Source organism: Pristiophorus japonicus, unplaced genomic scaffold, assembly GCF_044704955.1.
Source record: "Pristiophorus japonicus isolate sPriJap1 unplaced genomic scaffold, sPriJap1.hap1 HAP1_SCAFFOLD_526, whole genome shotgun sequence".
NCBI classification, from domain to species: Eukaryota; Metazoa; Chordata; class Chondrichthyes; family Pristiophoridae; genus Pristiophorus; species Pristiophorus japonicus.
Genome location: NW_027254433.1, coordinates 320,429 through 340,286, shown reverse-complemented (window position 1 = coordinate 340,286; position 19,858 = coordinate 320,429). Strand labels below are relative to the sequence as shown.

At 52.7% G+C, this 19,858-nt stretch overlaps 1 protein-coding gene across 1 annotated transcript in view; it reads right to left on the bottom strand.

Moving 5' to 3' along the window:
- LOC139254050 (prolactin receptor-like) overlaps window positions 1-19,858 on the bottom strand; it is a 32,751-nt gene that overhangs the window by 9,952 nt on the left and 2,941 nt on the right. Inside the window, exons 2-4 of the mRNA XM_070873616.1 lie at window positions 17,867-18,044; window positions 15,417-15,586; window positions 3,651-3,817 (exon numbers count right to left, since the gene is read on the bottom strand). Coding sequence (XP_070729717.1) covers window positions 3,651-3,817; window positions 15,417-15,586; window positions 17,867-18,044 — 515 coding nt within the window. The remainder of the gene's footprint in view (window positions 1-3,650; window positions 3,818-15,416; window positions 15,587-17,866; window positions 18,045-19,858) is intronic.

Genomic DNA, 19,858 nt, shown 5'->3' with positions numbered 1-19,858 from the left:
GGCGAGGTCGGGGCGAGGTCGGTGCGAGGGAGCGGGGAGGTCGGGGCGAGGGAGCGGGGAGGTCGGGGCGAGGTCGGGGCGAGGTCGGTGCGAGGTCAGGGCGAGGTCGGAGCGAGGTCAGGGCGAGGACAGCGCGAGGTCGGGACGAGATCGGGGCGAGGTCGGGGCGAGGTCGGGGCGAGGTCGGAGCGAGGTCAGGGCGAGGTCAGCGCGAGGTCGGGACGAGGTCGGGGCGAGGTCAGGGGGAGGTCGGGGCAAGGTCAGGGCGAGGTCGGGGCGAGGTCGGGGCGAGGTCGGGGCGAGGGAGCGTGGAGGTCGGGGCGAGGTCGGAGCGAGGTCAGGGCGAGGTCGGGGAGGTCGGGGCGAGGTCGGGGCGAGGTCGGGGCGAGGTCGGGGCGAGGTCGGAGCGAGGTCAGGGCGAGGTCGGGGAGGTCGGGGCGAGGTCGGGGTGAGATCGGGGTGAGGTCGGGGCGAGGTCGGGGCGAGGTCGGGGCGAGGTCGGGGCGGTCGGGGCGAGGTCGGGGCGAGGTCGGGGCGAGGTCGGGGCGAGGTCAGGGCGAGGTCAGGGCGAGGTCGGGGCGAGGTCAGGGCGAGGTCCGGGCGAGGTCGGGGCGAGGTCGGGGCGAGGTCGGGGCGAGGGAGCGGGGAGGTCGGGGCGAGGTCGGGGCGAGGTCGGGGCGAGGTCAGGGCGAGGTCGGGGCGAGGTCGGGGCGAGGGAGCGGCGAGAGACTGTACAGGGACGTGATCGGGGCCCAGGAGAGGCGAGGGCCCGGGGGCAGCACAGACCCAGCCCACACTGCGATATGTGAGCACACTGGGTCCGTGCAGCAGAGCAGGTCTCCAGTGGTCCTGGTTAACCCTTGCCCCTGGACCAAGACCTCGCTCTGTCAAGCCCGTGTGGTGGCTGGTGTGTAACGGTCACCCCACGTTAAACAATCCACACACAGGCATCTTCCACCCTTCAGGATGTAGTTCGGGATCTGGAATATCAATTGAAACACCTGTGAACTCATCCTTTTTTGGCGTGGAAGCAAGTCATCCTCACTTCGAGGGACCGCCCATGGTGATGATGGGCTATAGACAGAGCTCAGTGATCCCACAACCTACGGATCAGATCAAAGCTCTGCAGTCCTGCCACATCCAGTGAATAGTGGTGGACCATTAGATAATGGACCGTGCCCGCATGCAACAAGACCTGGACAACATTCAGACTTGGGCTGATAAGTGTCAAGTAACATTCACACCACACAAGTGCCAGGCAATGACCATCTCCAACAAGCGAGAGTCTAACCACCGTCCCTTGACATTCAACAGCATTACCATCACCGAATCCCCCACCATCAACATCCTGGGGGTCACCATTGACCAGAAACTAAACTGGACCAGCCACATAAATACTGTGGTTACAAGAGCAGATCAGAGGCTGGGTATTCTGCGGTGAGTGTCTCACCTCCTGACTCCCCAAAACCTTTCCACCATCTACAAGGCACAAGTCAGGAGTGTGATGGAATACTCTCCACTTGCCTGGATGAGTGCAGCTCCAACAAACACTCGAGAAGCTCGACACCATCCAGGACAAAGCAGCCGCTTGATTGGCTCCCCATCCACCGCCTTCAACATTCACTCCCTCCACCGTGGCTGCAGTGTGTACCATCTACAAGATGCACTGCAGCAACTCGCCAAGGCTTCTTCAGCAGCACCTCCCAAACCCGCGACCTCTACCACCGAGAGGGACAAGGGCAGCAGGTGCATGGGAACACCACCCCCTCCACGTTCCCCTCCCAGTCACACACCATCCTGACTTGGAAATATATCACCGTTCCTTCATCGTTGCTGGGTCACAATCCTGGAACTCCCTCCCTAACAGCACTGTGGGAGCACCTCCACCACACGGACTGCAGCGGTTCAAGAAGGCGGCTCAGCACCACCTTCTCAAGGGGCAATTAGGGGGATGGGCAATAAATAACAACATAAGAACATAAGAAATAGGAGCAGGAGTAGGCCATACTTATGAGGAAAGGTTGAGGAGGTTGGGCCTCTACTCATTGGAATTCAGAAGAATGAGAGGTGATCTTATCGAAACGTATAAGATTATGAGGGGGCTTGACAAGGTGGATGCAGAGAGGATGTTTCCACTGATGGGGGAGACTAGAACTAGGGGGCATGGTCTTAGAATAAGGGGCCGCCCATTTAAAACTGAGATGAGGAGGAAGGGCCGAATGGCCTTCTCCTGCACCTATTTTGTATGTTTCTATGTTTCTATACCGCCCCTCGAGCCTGCTCCGCCATTTAATATGATCATGGCTGATCCAATCATGGACTCAGCTCCACTTCCCTGCCCGCTCCCCATAACCCCTTATTCCCTTATCGGTTAAGAAACTGTCTATCACTGTTTTAAATTTATTCAATGACCCAGCCCCCACAGCTCTCTGAGGCAGCGAATTCCACAGATTTACAACCCTCTGAGAGAAGAAATTCCTCCTCATCTCAGTTTTAAATGGGTGGCCCCTTATTCTAAGACCATGCCCCCTAGTTCTAGTCTCCCCCATCAGTGGAAACATCTTCTCTGCATCCACCTTGTCAAGCCCCCTCATAATCTTATACATGTTTCGATAAGATCACCTCTCATTCTTCTGAATTCCAATGAGTCGAGGCCCAACCTCCTCAACCTTTCCTCTTAAGTCAACCCCTTCATCCCGGAATCAACCGAGTGAACCTTCTCTGAACTGTCTCCAAAGCAAGTATATCCTTTCGTAAATACGGAAACCAAAACTGCACACAGTATTCCAGGTGTGGCGTGTGGCCTCACCAATACCCTGTATAACTGTAGCAAGACTTCCCTGCTTTTATACTCCATCCCCTTTGCAATAAAGGCCAAGATACTATTGGCCTTCCTGATCACTTGCTGTACCTGCAGACTAACCTTTGTGTTTCATGCACAAGTACCCCCAGGTCCAGCTGTACTGCAGCACTTTGTAATCTTTCTCCATTTAAATAATAACTTGCTCTTTGATTTTTTTCTGCCAAAGTGCATGACCTCACACTTTCCAACATTAAACTCCATCTGACAAATTTTTGCCCACTCACTTAACCTGTCTATGTCCTTTTGCAGATTTTTTGTGTCCTCCTCACACATTGCTTTTTCTCCCATCTTTGTATCGTCAGCAAACTTTCTACGTTACACTCAGTCCCTTCTTCCAAGTCGTTAGTATAGATTGTAAATAGTTGAGGTCCCAGCACTGATCCCTGCGGCACCCCACTAGTTACTGATTGCCAACCAGAGAGTGAACCATTTATCCCGACTCTCTGTTCTCTGTTAGTTAGCCAATCCTCTATCCATGCTGATATATTACCCCCAACCCTGTGAACTTTTATCTTGTGCAGTAACCTTTTATGTGGCACCTTGTCAAATGCCTTCTGGAAGTTCAAATACACCACATCCACTGGTTCCCCTTTATCCATCCTGTTCGTTACATCCTCAAAGAATTCTAGCAAATTTTCAAACATATTTGCAATTTTTCTCTATTTAAATAATAAAATGCTCTTTGTTTTTTTTTTAACCACTTATAATTGCCAGCGATGCCTACATGCCAGGAAGGATTAGGCAAACAGTTCCATGGACCGTGACTGATGGGGACCCAATCTCCTACCTCCCACTTGGCCACTGCCTTGTGCTTGAGTCGCAGTTCGTACTGTAGCGTGATCCACCCCGATTGGGTGTCAGCCATCGCCGGGGGTGACCAGGTGGCACTGATGTAACTCTTGCCCTGCTCCCTCCTCATCTGAAGGCTCACGTTAACCGGTGGGTGCGGTTGAACTGTAAAGGAGGAAGGAGAGATTTGAGAGGCATGGACTGCAGATCTACAGGGCTGTAGTAATACCCGCCCTCCTGTATGGATCAGAGACATGGATACCTCAAGACGCTGGAGAAATACCACCAACGATGTCGCCGCAAGATCCTACAACTCCCCTGTGAGGACAGACTTTAGGGTCCTTGGCCAGGCCAACATCCCCAGCATTGAAGCACTGACCACACTTGATCAGCTCCGCTGGGCAGGCCACATTGTCCGCATGCCAGACATGAGACTCCCAAAGCAAGCGCTGTACTCGGAACTCCTTCACGGCAAACGAGCCAAAGGTGGGCAGAGGAAACGTTACAGGGACACCCTCAAAGCCTCCCTGATAAAGTGCAACATTCCCACTGACACCTGGGAGTCCCTGGCCAAAGACCACCCTAACTGGAGGAAGTGCATCCGGGAGGGTGCTGAGCACCTCGAGTCTCATCGTCGAGAGCATGCAGAAACCAAGCGCAGGCAGCGGAAGGAGCGTGCGGCAAACCAGTCCCACCCTCCCCTTCCCCCAACCACTGTCTGTCCCACCTGTGACAGGGACTGTGGTTCCTGTATTGGACTGTTCAGTCACTTAAGGACTCATGCTAAGAGTGGAAGCAAGTCTCCCTCGATTGCGAGGGACTGCCTGTGATGATGATGGACGGTAGATGTTAGCTCCTGTCTCCATTCCACGGAGCGTCGGTGAGCGAGGGTCGATTGGGGAGGTGTCAATCCAGCAAGAAGCAGCCAGGCTCCCAATCACATCATCCAACCTGCAGCTAGTGTGTTGGACCAGGGCTCATAGCGTGTGGGAGGGAGTGCAGCGAAGGTTCACCAGACTGATTCCTGGGATGGCAGGACTGTTGTATGAGGAGAGATTGGGTCGACTGGGCCTGTAGTCACAAGAGTTTAGAAGAATGAGAGGGATCTCATTGAAACGTATAAATTTCTGACTGGGTTGGATAGACTGGATGTGGGGAGGATGTTTCCCTGGGCTGGGAAGTCCAGGACAAGGGGTCACAGTCTCAGGATACGGGGCAGGAAATTTAAGACTGAGATCAGTGGGAATCTAGTGTTAAGATAGAGGATCAGCCAGGATCATATTGAATGGTGGAGCAGGCTCGAGGGACCGAATGGCCTACTCCTGCTCCTGTTTTCTATGTTTCTATAGCTGATCCGATCATGGAATCAGCTCCACTTCCCCGCCCGCTCCCCATAACCCTTTATTCCCTTATCGTTTAAGAAACTGTCTCTCTCTGTCTTAAATTTATTCAATGTCCCAGCTTCCACAGCTCTCTGAGGCAGCGAATTCCACAGATTTACAACCCTCTGAGAGAAGAAATTTCTCCTCATCTCAGTTTTAAATGGGCGGCCCCTTATTCTAAGACCATGCCCCCTAGTTCTAGTCTCCCCCATCAGTGGAAACATCCTCTCTGCATCCACCTTGTCAAGCCCCCTCATAATCTTATACGTTTCCATAAGATCACCTCTCATTCTTCTGAATTCCAATGAGTAGAGGCCCAACCTCCTCAACCTTTCCTCATAAGTTAACCCCCTCATCCCCGGAATCAACCAAGTGAACCTTCTCTGAACATTTCCTGGATTCTGGGGCGGTCCCAGCAGATTGGAAAACTGCAAATGTAACGCCCCTATTTAAAAAAGGAGGCAGGCAAAAAGCAGGAAACTATAGACCAGTTAGCCTAACATCTGTGGTTGGGAAAATGCTGGAGTCCATTATTAAAGAAGCAGTAGCAGGACATTTGGAAAAGCAACATTCGGTCAGGCAGAGTCAGCATGGATTTATGAAGGGGAAGTAATGTTTGACAAATTTGCTGGAATTCTTTGAGGATGTAATGAACAGGGTGGATAAAGGGGAACCAGTGGTTGTGGTGTATTTGGATTTCCAGAAGGCATTTGACAAGGTGCCACATAAAAGGTTACTGCACAAGATAAAAGTTCACGGGGTTGTGGGTAATATATTAGCATGGATAGAGGATTGGCTAACTAACAGAGAACAGAGAGTCGGGATAAATGGGTAATTTTCCAGTTGGCAAACGATAACCAGTGGGATGCCGCAGGGATCAGTGCTGGGACCCCAACTATTTACAATCTATGTTAATGACTTGGAAGAAGGGACCGAGTGTAACGTAGACAAGTTTACTGATGATACAAAGATGGGTGAAAAAGCAAATTGTGAGGAGGACACAAAAAATCTGCAAAGCGATATAGACAGGCTAAGTGAGTGGGCAAAAAGTTCGCAGATGGAGTATAATGTGGGAAAGTGTGAGGTTATCCACTTTGGCAGGAAAAATTAAAAAGCAAATTATTATTTAAATGGGGAGAGATTACAAAGTGCTGCAGTACAGCGGGACCTGGGGGTCCTTGTGCATGAAACACAAAAGGTTAGTATGCAGGTACAGCAAGTGATCAGAAAGGCCAATGGAATCTTGGCCTTTATTGCAAAGGGGATGGTGTATAAAAGCAGGGAAGTCTTGCTACAGTTATACAGGGTATTGATGAGACCGGATGCACTTCCTCCACTTAGGGTGGTCTTTGGCCAGGGACTCCCAGGTGTCGGTGGGGATCTTGCACTTTATCAGGGAGGCTTTGAGGGTGTCCTTGTAACGTTTCCTCTGCCCACCTTTGGCTTGTTTGCCGTGAAGGAGTTCCGAGTAGAGCGCTTGCTTTGGGAGTCTCGCGTCTGACATGTGAACTATGTGGCCTGCCCAGCGGAGCTGATCGAGTGTGGTCAGTGCTTCAATGCTGGGGATGTTGGCCTGATCGAGGACGCTAATGTTGGTGCGTCTGTCCTAAGTGGAAGAAGTGTATCCGGGAGGGCACTGAGCACCTCGAGTCTCATCACCAAGAGCATGCAGAAACCAAGCGCAGGCAGCAGAAGGAGGGTGCGGCAAACCAGTCCCACCCACCCCTTCCCTCAACTTCTGTCTGTCCCACCTGTGACAGGGACTGTGGTTCTTATATTGAACTGTTCAGCCACCTAAGGACTAATTTTCAAAGTGAAAGCAAGTCTTCCTCGATTCCGAGGGACTGCCTATGATGATGACTGATGAGGCCACACCTGGAGTACTGCGTGCAGTTTTGGTTTCCATTTTTACGAAAGGATATACTTGTTTTGGAGGCAGTTCAGAGAAGGTTCACTCGGTTGATTCCGGGGATGAGGGGGTTGACTTATGAGGAAAGGTTGAGGAGGTTGGGCCTCTACACATTGGAATTCAGAAGAATGAGAGGTGATCTTATCGAAACGTATAAGATTATGAGGGGGCTTGACAAGGTGGATGCAGAGAGGATGTTTCCACTGATGGGGGAGACTAGAACTAGGGGGCATGGTCTTAGAATAAGGGGCCGCCCATTTAAAACTGAGATGAGGAGGAATTTCTTCTCTCAGAGGGTTGTAAATCTGTGGAATTCGCTGCCTCAGAGAGCTATGGGGACTGGGACATTGAACAAATTTAAGGCGGGGATAGGCAGATTTTTGAGCGATAAGGGAATAAGGGGTTATGGGGAGCGGGCGGGGAAGTGGAGCTGAGTCCATGATTGGATCAGCCATGATCAGATTAAATGGCGGAGCAGGCTCGAGGGGCTGTATGACCCACTCCTGCTCCTATTTCTTATGTTTTTATGTTCTTAATCTGGAACTCCCTCCCCCAAAAGGCTGTTGAGACTGGCTGAGGGAGGGAATTCGAAAATTTAAAGCTGAGATTGATCGATGTTTGTTCGGTGAGGCTATTCAGGGTTATAGAACCAAGATCGATTCAAAGTACAGATCAACCAATGGTGGAACAGGCTCCAGGGGCTGAATGGGCCTCCTGTTCCTGTGTAACAGGCTCGAGGGGCTGAATGGGCCTCCTGTTCCTGTGTAACAGGCTCGAGGGGCTGAATGGGCCTCCTGTTCCTGTGTAACAGGCTCCAGGGGCTGAATGGCCTCCTCCTGTTCCTGTGTAACAGGCTCGAGGGGCTGAATGGGCCTCCTCCTGTTCCTGTGTAACAGGCTCGAGGGGCTGAATGGCCTCCTCCTGTTCCTGTGTAACAGGCTCGAGGGGCTGAATGGCCTCCTCCTGTTCCTGTGTAACAGGCTCAAGGGGCTGAATGGCCTCCTCCTGTTCCTGTGTAACAGGCTCCAGGGGCTGAATGGGACTCCTGTTCCTGTGTAACAGGCTCGAGGGGCTGAATGGGCCTCCTGTTCCTGTGTAACAGGCTCGAGGGGCTGAATGGGCCTCCTCCTGTTCCTGTGTAACAGGCTCGAGTGGCTGAATGGGCCTCCTGTTCCTCTGTAACAGGCTTGAGGGGCTGAATCTGTCATGTATTCAACTATCATTGTAACCCATGTATAAGCTGACCTAAGTTGTACACCTTGAGAACACTGACCACAAGGGGTGAAGTTGTGGGAGACACTCCTAACCTGGACTTTCCGGGATAAAAGGGGAAGCTCCAGCCACCTTCATCAATTGAGGTCTTGGTAATAAAGGTAACTGGTCACAGAGTGACCTTCTCTCAAGTATGGGCCTCGTGTGCATTTATACTGTATAGTAAGGGCATATCATTGGCGACGAGAAACTGGGATTTAAACCACGCGAGCATGGCCACTAGCAGCACAGACGAGAGGTACTGTGTTGGTGATGATTGGGATGACTTTATTGAGAGACTACAGCAAAGTTTCCTCACTACGTAATGGCTGGGACAGGATTCGGCCGACAAACGCAGGGCTCATCTCCTGATGGTTTGTGGATCCAGAACGTACTCCCTGATGAAGGACCTTCTAGCGCCAGAGAAGCCGGCGGACAAGACGTTCGAAGAGCTCAGTAAGTTGATCGGGGAACACCTTAAACCGGCGAGCAGCATGCACATGGCGAGACACCGGTTTTACACACACCGGCGGTGAGAAGGGCAAAGTGTTCCAGACTTCGTGGCAGACCTCCGGCGACTGGTGAGCCGATGTAAGTTCCCAGATGCATTTAGAGCGGAGATGCTGAGAGACTTTTTTATTGAGGGCATCGGTTTTCAGGAAACTGATTGAGACCAAAGACTTGACCTTGGAAGCGGCGGCTCTGATAGCCCAGACAATTATCTCAGGGGAGGAAGAGACCAGAATGATGTATGACAAAAATCTTGGCTCAAATGCGGCAAACGACCAGGGAGTCAGCATTGTTAACGTGGCACACAGTTCTCTAGGCAGACAAGGGCAATTGGACATGCCCCAGCATGTAGTCGAACCCAAAGGGGGAATTCAACAGAGACAATGGCTAGCTGAACGGTGATTCATGTCATTGCAATGGACAATGCGGCCAGTAATGGGGCCATCAACACCTGTTAATGGTGCGTTTAAGGACAGTTACAGAGACAGTCAGAGACGATCGACTGGTAATGGACCTTTTGTTTCCAACAACGGGGCCTCTAGTTCATGTGGAGGTCTGGAGGCAAACACCCAGCCAGAGCTTGCAGGTATCAGCAATATACCTGCAGAAACTGCAACGTCAGCGGTCACTTGGCGCGTATGCGCAGGAAGCCTGCAGCCAGGTTGATGTACGAGGAGGACGGGCCCGATGTAAGCCCTACGAGGCCAAATGAATACTAGGGGAAATCGCTGGAAGCTGAAGTTCAGCGAGTTCATGTGGAGCACGTATACAGTTCATACACCAGGACGCCACAGATAATGATGAAAGTGCTCCTCAATGGCATCCCAGTATTAATGGAGCTAGACACGGGGGCCAGCCAGTCCCTGATGGGTATCAAACAGTTCGAAAGGTTCTGGGTGTCCAAGGCCAGGAGGCCAAAATTATCGCCGATTGACACACAGCTACGGACTGACACAAAGGAGATCATTCCGGTGCTAGGCAGCGCCACGGTAGTCGTGACCCACAAAGATTCGGAGAACAGGTTGCCACTCTGGATTGTCCCGGGAGACGGTCCCGCACTACTGGGGAGGAGTTGGCTTGCTGTCATGAACTGGAAATGGGGCGATGTCAATGCAATTTCTTCTGTGGAGCGAGTATCATGCTCACAGATCCTGGACAAATTTGACTCATTATTTCAACCTGGCATTGGCACTTTCATGGGGGCCAAGGTAGTGATTCACATAAACCCGGACACCAGACCAGTACATCACAAGGCCAGAGCGGTGCCGTACGTGATGCGGGAAAAGATAGAAGGCGAATTGGACCGCCTGCTGAGGGAAGGCATCATCTCGCCAGTCGAATTCAGTGACTGGGCGAGCCCGATTGTGCCGGTGCTCAAGGCGGATGGGTCGGTCAGGATATGTGGCGATTACAAGGCCACCATCAATCGGGTGTCACTCCAAGACCAGTACCCGCTACCGAGAGCGGAGGACCTCTTTGCGATGCTATCCGGTAGCAAATCTTTTTCAAAATTGGACCTGACCTCAGCTTACATGACCCAGGAGCTGGCGAGTGAGTCGAAGAAGCTGACCACCATCACGACACACAAGGGGTTGTTTGAGTACAACAGATGTCCGTTCGGGATTCACTCGGCCGCCACGATCTTCCAACGAAATATGGAAAGCCTCCTCAAGTCGATTCCAGGGACGGTGGTTTTTCAGGACGACATCCTCATCATGGGTCGCGATACTGAAAAACACCTCCACAACCTGGAGGAGGTGCTACGCAGACTGGACCGGGTAGGTCTGCGACTGAAAAAGGCGAAGTGTGTCTTCCTAGCTCCAGAGGTAGAATTCCTGGGGATGAGGGTAGCAGCAGACGGGATCAGCCCTACTGCGTCCAAGACGGAAGCGATCCAGAGAGCACCCAGACCCCATAACACGACGGAGCTGCGTTCATTCCTGGGGCTCCTGAACTATTTTGCCAAATTGAGCACGCTGTTAGAGCAAAGGTCGCTAATGGGTCAGGAGGGACAACCAGGCTTTTGCTAGAGTACGCAATTTGTTATGCTCCAACAAACTGTTAACGTTGTATAACCCTTGTAAGAAACTTGTTCTAACGAGCGATGCGTCGTCCTATGGGGTCGGGTGTGTGTTGCAGCATGTCAATGCCAAGGGTCAGTTACAGCCGGTAGCTTATGCCTCCAGAAGTCTGTCCCAGGCAGAAAGGGGCTACGGGATGGTAGAAAAGGAGGCGCTCGCATGTGTATATGCGGTAATAAAAATGCACCAGTACCTGTTTGGCAGGAAATTTGAGCTGGAGACAGATCAGAAACCCCTAACGTCCCTTTTGGCCGACAACAAGGCCATAAATGCAAACGCATCGGCCCGCATACAGAGGTGGGCACTCACGTTAGCCGCTCATGACTATACAATTCGGCACAGACAGGGCACTGAAAACTGCGCCGATGCACTCAGCAGGCTCCCACTAGCCACCACTGAGGGGGCTACCGAGCATGGTGCTGAGATGGTCATGGCTGTTGAAGCTTTCGAAAGCGAAGGCTCACCTGTGACAGCCCGTCAGATTAAAGTCTGGACAAATAAAAACCCATAAATGTCTTTCGTTAAGAAATGTGTCCTGATTGGGGACTGGGCAGTCACGTACAGGGCATGCCCTGAGGAATCTAAACCGTTTCATAGGCGCAAGGATGAACTCTCGATTCAGGCTGATTGCCTACTGTGGGGAAACCGCGTAGTCATGCCCCAGATGGGCGTTTATCAGAGAACTTCACAATGAGCACCCGGGCATTGTCATGATGAAGGCAATTGCCAGGTCACACATTTAGTGGCCAGGGATAGATGCAGATCTGGAACTTTGTGTTCGCAGGTGCAACACATGTGCTCAGCTGGGCAACGCACCCAGGGAAGCCCCCCTTAGCCCCTGGCCATGGCCCGCCAAGCCTTGGTCACACATCCATGTGAACTACGCAGGTCCTTTCATGGGAAAAATGTTTTTGGTTGTAGTAGACGCCTACTCCAAATAGATTGAGTGTGCCATTTTAAATTCAAGCACATCCTCTGCCACGGTAGAAAGTCTACGGGCAATGTTCGCCGCCCACGGTCTACCGGACAACTTGGTCAGCGACAATGGCCCGTGCTTCACAAGCACTGAATTCCAGGACTTCATGGCAGGCAATGGAATTAACCATGTTAGAATGGCACCGTTCAAGCCGGCCTCAAATGGCCAGGCAGAACGAGCAGTGCAGATAATCAAACAGGGGATGCTCAGAATCCAAGGGGGTTCCCTACAAAGCCGCTTATCACGCCTCCTGTTGGCCAATAGATCCCGACCACACTCGCTCACAGGGGTCCCACCCACAGAGCTTCTAATGAAAAGGAGGCTCAAAACCAGGTTATCCCTTATACATCCCACCATGAAAGAAATTGTCGAGAGCAGGCGCCAGTCACAATGTGACTACCATGACAGGAATGCGAGGACGCGATGTATTGATGTCAATGACCCTGTTTTTGTCCTTAATTACGCTGCAGGGCCCAAATGGCTCGCAGGCACTGTGATTGCCAAAGAGGGGAATAGGATTCTGGTAGTTAAACTTACCAATGGACAAATCTGCTGCAAACACGTGGATCAAACTAAAAGGAGGTTCTGCAACCCCATAGAAGAAGCAGAGGAAGAACACGACGTAGAGTTTACTCCACCACAGGTGACCGAACACCGGAACCAAAGGGAGGAGAGCCCAGTCACTGTGGGCAGTCCGGACAGGCCTGAGGCACCGCAAACAGCCGACACTCAGGCCAGCGGCCAACAACCGGAGCCCCAACTCAGGCGCTCTACAAGGGAGTGTAAACCACCAGAGGGACTCAACCTGTGATCCCAATAAGACTTTGGGGGGGAGTTGATGTCATGTATTCAACTATCATTGTAACCCATGTATAAACTGACCTAAGTTGTACACCTTGAGAACATTGACCACGAGGGGATGAACTTGTGGGAGACACTCCTAACCTGGACTTTCCGGTATAAAAGGGGAAGCTCCACCCACCTTCATCACTTCAGTGCTGACTAATAAAGGTTACTGGTCACAGAGTGACCTTCTCTCAAGTATGGGCCTCGTGTACATTTATACTGTATCGTCAGGACATATCAGAATGGGCCTCCTGTCCATGTGCAACAGACTCGAGGGGCTGAATGAGCATCCTCCTGTTCCTGTGTAACAGGCTCGAGGGGCTGACTGGCCTCCTATTCCTGTGTAACAGGCTTGAGGGGTTGAGTGGCCTCCTCCTGTTCCTGTGTAACAGGCTCGAGGGGCTGAATGGGCCTCCTCCTGTTCCTGTGTAACAGGCTTGAGGGGTTGAGTGGCCTCCTGTTCCTGTGTAACAGGCTCGAGGGGCTGAATGGGCCTCCTCCTGTTCCTGTGTAACAGGATTGAGGCACTGAATGGGACTCCTCCTGTTCCTGTGTGACAGGCTCGAGGGGCTGAATGGGCCTCCTCCTGTTCCTGTGTAACAGGCTCGAGGGGCTGAATGGACCTCCTCCTGTTCCTGTGTAACAGGCTCGAGGGGCTGAATGGGCCTCCTCCTGTTCCTGTGTAACAGGCTCGAGAGGCTGAATGGGCCTCCTCCTGTTCCTGTGTGACAGGCTCGAGGGGCTGAATGGGCTTCCTCCTGTTCCTGTTTAACAGGCTCGAGGGGCTGAATGGGCCTCCTCCTGTTCCTGTGTGACAGGCTCGAGGGGCTGAATGGGCCTCTTCCTGTTCCTGTGTAACAGGCTCGAGGGGCTGAATGGGCCTCCTCCTGTTCCTGTGTAACAGGCTCGAGGGGCTGAATGGGCCTCCTCCTGTTCCTGTGTAACAGGCTCCAGGGGCTGAATGGCCTCCTCCTGTCCCTGTGTAACAGGCTCCAGGGGCTGAATGGCCTCCTCCTGTTCCTGTGTAACAGGCTCGAGGGGCTGAATGGGCCTCCTCCTGTTCCTGTGTAACAGGCTCCAGGGGCTGAATGGCCTCCTCCTGTTCCTGTGTAACAGGCTCGAGGGACTGAATGGCCTCCTCCTGTTCCTGTGTAACAGACTCCAGGGGCTGAATGGGCCTCCTCCTGTTCCTGTGTAACAGGCTCGAGGGGCTGAATGGGCCTCCTCCTGTTCCTATGTAACAGGCTCGAGGGGCTGAATGGGCCTCCTCCTGTTTCTGTGTAACAGGCTCGAGGGACTGAATGGCCTCCTCCTGTTCCTGTGTAACAGGCTCGAGAGGCTGAATGGGCCTCCTCCTGTTCCTGTGTAACAGGCTCGAGAGGCTTAATGGGCCTCCTCCTGTTCCTGTGTAACAGGCTTGAGAGGCTGAATGGGCCTCCTCCTGTTCCTCTGTAACAGGCTCGAGGGGCTGAATGGGCCTCCTCCTGTTCCTGTGTAACAGGCTCGAGAGGCTGAATGGACCTCCTCCTGTTCCTGTGTAACAGGCTCGAGGGGCTGAATGGGCCTCCTCCTGTTCCTGTGTAACAGGCTCGGGGGGCTGAATGGGCCTCCTCCTGTTCCTGTGTAACAGGCTCGAGGGACTGAATGGCCTCCTCCTGTTCCTGTGTAACAGGCTCGAGGGACTGAATGGGCCTCCTCCTGTTCCTGTGTAACAGGCTCCAGGGGCTGAATGGCCTCCTCCTGTTCCTGTGTAACAGGCTCCAGGGGCAGAATGACCTCCTCCTGTTCCTGTGTAAAAGGCTCGAGGGGCTGAATGGCCTCCTCCTATTCCTGTGTAACAGGCTCGAGGGACTGAATGGGCCTCCTCCTGTTCCTGTGTAACAGGCTCGAGAGGCTGAATGGGCTTCCTCCTGTTCCTGTGTAACAGGCTCGAGGGGCTGAATGGGCCTCCTCCTGTTCCTGTGTAACAGGCTCGAAGGGCTGAATGGGCCTCCTCCTGTTCCTGTGTAACAGGCTCGAGGGGCTGAATGGGCCTCCTCCTGTTCCTGTGTAACAGGCTCGAGGGGCTGAATGGGCCTCCTCCTGTTCCTGTGTAACAGGCTTGAGAGGCTGAATGGGCCTCCTCCTGTTCCTGTGTAACAGGCTTGAGAGGCTGAATGGGCCTCCTCCTGTTCCTGTGTAACAGGCTTGAGAGGCTGAATGGGCCTCCTCCTGTTCCTGTGTAACAGGCTCGAGGGGCTGAATGGGCCTCCTCCTGTTCCTGTGTAACAGACTCGAGGGGCTGAATGGCCTCCTCCTGTTCCTGTGTAACAGGCTCGAGGGACTGAATGGCCTCCTCCTGTTCCTGTGTAACAGGCTCGAGGGGCTGAATGGCCTCCTCCTGTTCCTGTGTAACAGGCTCGAGGGGCTGAATGGACCTCCTCCTGTTCCTGTGTAACAGGCTCGAGGGGCTGAATGGACCTCCTCCTGTTCCTGTGTAACAGGCTCGAGGGGCTGAATGGACCTCCTCCTGTTCCTGTGTAACAGGCTCGAGGGGCTGAATGGACCTCCTCCTGTTACTGTGTAACAGGCTCGAGGGGCTGAATGGACCTCCTCCTGTTCCTGTGTAACAGGCTCGAGGGGCTGAATGGACCTCCTCCTGTTCCTGTTTAACAGGCTCGGAGTAAGCCATCCGTTAATTAAACACATACCCTCCACCTCCCCGTCCCTAGCTAACGTGTAGCTATCTCTGTGGGGTGCAGAGGTGATATAGGTTTGACTTGGACAGGGCTGTTGTGAAGCAGTCTGTAGTCAAAGTGTTGTCACCCACCTATATAGGTCACGTCGATGAAGACAGGATTGGACCTGCTGCTCCCCAGCCGATTGGTGGCGATGATGGTGATGGTGTAGATGACCCAGATCGAGGTGTGGTTCCTGTCGAAGAAGCAGGTGTTTGGGCCCATAGTTTGGTAGTCTGCACACTCGAGCTCCAGCTCCTCCCTGTCAACCAGACCAGAGACACATCACCGGGCTGCCGGGACATTGGCTTCACAAGTCACCCACTTTGGCAGAAAAAAATCAAAGAGCAAGTTATTATTTAAATGGAGAAAGATTACAAAGTGCTGCAGTACAGCGGGACCTGGGGGTACTTGTACATGAAACACGAAAGGTTAGTATGCAGGTACAGCACTTGATCAGGAAGGCCAATGGTATCTTGGCCTTTATTGCAAAGGGGATGGAGTATAAAAGCAGGGAAGTCTTGCTACAGTTATACAGGGTATTGGTGAGGCCACACCTGGAATACTGCGTGCAGTTTTGGTTTATAGGGTTTACGAAAGGATATACTTGTTTTGGAGGCAGTTCAGAGAAGGTTCACTCGGTTGATTCCGGAGATGAGGAGATTGACTTATGAGGCAAAGTTGAGGAGGTTGGGCCTCTACTCATTGGAATTCAGAAGAATGAGAGGTGATCTTATCGAAACGTATCAGATTATGAGGGGGCTTGACAAGGTGGATGCAGAGAGGATGTTTCCACTGAGAGGGGAGACTAGAACTAGGGGGCATGATCTTAGAATAAGGGGCCACCCATTTAAAACTGAGATGAGGAGGAATTTCTTCTCTCAGAGGGTTGTAAATCTGTGGAATTCGCTGCCTCAGAGAGCTGTGGGGGCTGGGACATTGAATAAATTTAAGACAGAGAGAGACAGTTTCTTAACTGATAAGGGAGTGAAGGGTTATGGGGAGCGGGCGGGGAAGTGGAGCTGAGTCCATGATCAGATCAGCCATGATGGTATTAAATAGCGGAGCAGGCTCGAGGGGCCGTATGGGCCACTCCTGCTCCTATTTCTTATGTTCTTATGATAACTCTGGAGTTGCTGCTGGCATTAAAGGGCTGCTGCAGCTTAAAGGAAAGATAGATGTATTTAGAACCTTTCACTGCCTTCCGGACATCCTTTACAGCCAATTAAATACTTTTTTTTTGAAGCATGCTCACTGTTGCAAGCTAGAAAGCAGAGCAGCCAATTTGCGCACAGCAAGCTCCCACAAACAGTGGTGGAATAACGAGCAAAGAATGTATTTTTTGGTGATGTTGGTTGGAGGGGTAAATATTGGCCCCAAGTCACCGGGGAGAACTCCCCTCACCGCCCCCACACCCTGCTCTTCTTCGATACAGAGCCACGGGATCTTTTTCATCCACCCGAGAGGGCAGACGGGGCCTCGGTTTGAAGGGGCAACAGTGATTGGTTGCCCATATCCTCGTTTGACACGGGAAAAGGCCCGAGACCTGCCAAACTGGTCATCACAACCCGAGGAACACACACCGTGAGCCCCCATCTCTGAGCCTTGCCACCAGGTGGGTGGCTGATCAGGCCCCTGTGCCCAGACCCTGTGCCCAGACCCTGGATTCAGTGCGCACAGTTCAATGGTCTTGCCAGGTGAGAGAAGAAACATAGAAACATAGAACACAGCGCAGGAGGAGGCCATTCCGGCCCATCGTGTCCCGCCGGCCGACAAAGAGCCACACGGCCCTCGGTCAGCAGCCCTGAAGGTTACATATAAACCTATGAACAATGGCGGAAAGGCAAAGAGCACCCAACCCAACCAGTCCGCCTCACACAACTGCGACACCCCTTCTACTGAAACATTCTACACTCCACCCCAACCGGAGTCATGTGATCTCCTGGGAGAGGGAAAAAACAGATAAAAACCCAGGCCAATTTAGGGAGAAAAAATCTGGGAAAATTCCTCTCCGACCCACCCAGACGATCGACACTAGTCCAGGAGATCACCCTGGCCGTATTCTATTCCCTGCAGTACTTACCGTTATATCTGCACCGTCCAACAAAAGGTCATCCAGTCTAATCCCAATTACCAGCTCTAGGTCTGTAACCCTGCAGGTTACTGCACTTTACCCATCCAACCATCTCTTAAAAGTGGTGAGGGATTCTGCATCCACCACTCTTCCAGGCAGCGAGTTCCAGATCCCCACAACCCTCTGCGTAAAGAAGCCCCCCTCAAATCCCCTCTAAACCTTCCACCAACCACCTTAAAACTATGCCCCTCGTAATAGACCCCTCCACCAATGGAAATAGACCCTTACTATCCACTATGTCCAGGCCCCTCAATATTTTATACACCTCGATGAGGTCTCCTCTCAACCTCCTCTGTTCCAATGAGAACAAAGCCAGACTATCCAATCTGTAAGGGCTTGCTTGCCACCCCGTGGTTTTAACTCCCGATAGCTGGCTTAGAGTGCCCCCGTACCCCACAAGCTGCTTACCCCTCCATGCTGTACCTCAGCGTGTACTGGGTGGGTAAGCCTCCCTCTGCGCCCGGCTCCCACCAACACGTGAACGTCTCCTTGTCCGGTGAGCAGCAGCGAGACACGCTGGGCTTTCCGGGGATCGACAGAGCTGTGAGGGTCAACAAAGACAATAACCAGTCAACGGCAGTCAGAGAAAACAGGCAGGCAATAACTCAGCATTGGTCACCGCATTGCCCGAGCACGGTGTTCATTATCCCGAGGCCGGGCCTCCTTACTTACCCCTGACATCGCACAGGGTCCTCAGGAGGGTGAGTAGTGCGATGAGCGCTGACATCAGTCTGTACCTCAACCTCCTGCCTGCTTGCCTGCACATCATTCTCCAGAGTCCACTGCGGCCACTCGCTGAGAGGGAACATTCAGACAACACTGAAAATCAACCTGCGCTACCCTCCAACCAATCAAAGGGCTCCTACCCTCCAACCAATCAAAGGGCTCCAACCCTCCAACCAATCAAAGGGCTCCTACCCTCCAACCAATCAAAGGGCTCCAACCCTCCAACCAATCAAAGGGCTCCAACCCTCCAACCAATCAAAGGGCTCCTACCCTCCAACCAATCAAAGGGCTCCAACCCTCCAACCAATCAAAGGGCTCCAACCCTCCAACCAATCAAAGGGCACCAACCCTCCAATCAGCAAATCAAAGCACTCAACTCTCATTCCCCATTCCCCAGTCTCTCTCTCTCTCTCTCTCTCTCTCTCCCTTTCCCCATTCCCCAGTCTCTCTCTCTCTCTCTATCTCTCTCCCTTTCCCCATTCCCCAGTCTCTCTCTCTCTCTCTATCGCTCTCACTTTCCCCATTCCCCAGTCTATCTCTCTCTCTCCCTTTCCCCATTCCCCAGTCTCTCTCTCTCTCTCTATCGCTCTCACTTTCCCCATTCACCAGTCTCTCTCTCTCTCACCCCCTTTCCCCATTCCCCAGTCTATCTCTCTCTCTCCCTTTCCCCATTCCCCAGTCTCTCTCTCTCCCCCTTTCCTCATTCCCCAGTCTCTCTCTCTCTCTTTCCCTTTCCCCATTCCCGAGTCTCTCTCACTCTCTCTCTCTCTCTCCCTCTCCCCATTCCCCATTCTCTCTCTCTCTCTTTCCCTTTCCCCATTACCACGTCTCTCTCTCTCTTTCTCTCTCCCATTCCGCATTCCCCAGTCTCTCTCACACCCTCCCCAGCTTTGCCCATTCCCCATTCCCCAGTCTCTCTCTCTCTCTCTCTCTCTCTCCCCCTTTCCCCATTTCCCAGTCTCTCTCTCTCTCTCTCTCTCTCCCCCTTTCTGTATTCCCCAGCCTCTCTCACTCCCCCTTTCCCCATTCCCAAGTCTCTCTCTCTCTCTCCTTTTACCCATTCCCCAGTCCCACTCGCTCTCTCCTTTTCCCCATTCCCAAGTCTCTCTCTCTCTCTCCCTATCCCCATTCCCCAGTCTCTCTCTCTCTCTCTCTCTCTCTCTCCCTTTCCCCATTCCCCAGTCTCTCTCTCTCTCTCTCTCTCTCTCTTTCCCCATTCCCTGGTCTCTCTCTCTCTCTCTCTCCCCCTTTCCCCATTCCCCAGTCTCTCTCTCTCTCTCTCTCTCTCTCCCTTTCCCCATTCCCCAGTCTCTCGCTCTCTCTCTCTCTCTCTCTTTCCCCATTCTCTAGTCTCTCTCTCTCTCTCTCTCCCCCTTTTCCCATTCCCCAGTCTCTTTCTCTCGCTCTCTCCCCGCTTTCCCCATTCCCCAGTCTCTCTCTCTCTCCCCCTTCCCCATTCCCCAGTCTCTGTCTCTCTCTATAGCTTTCCCCATTCCCCAGTTTCTCTCTCTCTCTCCCCCTTTTCCCATTCCCCAGTCTCTCGCTCTCTCTCTCTCCCCCCTTTCCCCATTCCCCAGTCTCTCTCTCTCTCTCTCCCTTTTCCCATTTCCCAGTCTCTCTCTCTCTCTCTCGCCCCCTTTCCCCATTCCCCAGTCTCTCACTCTCTCTCTCCTC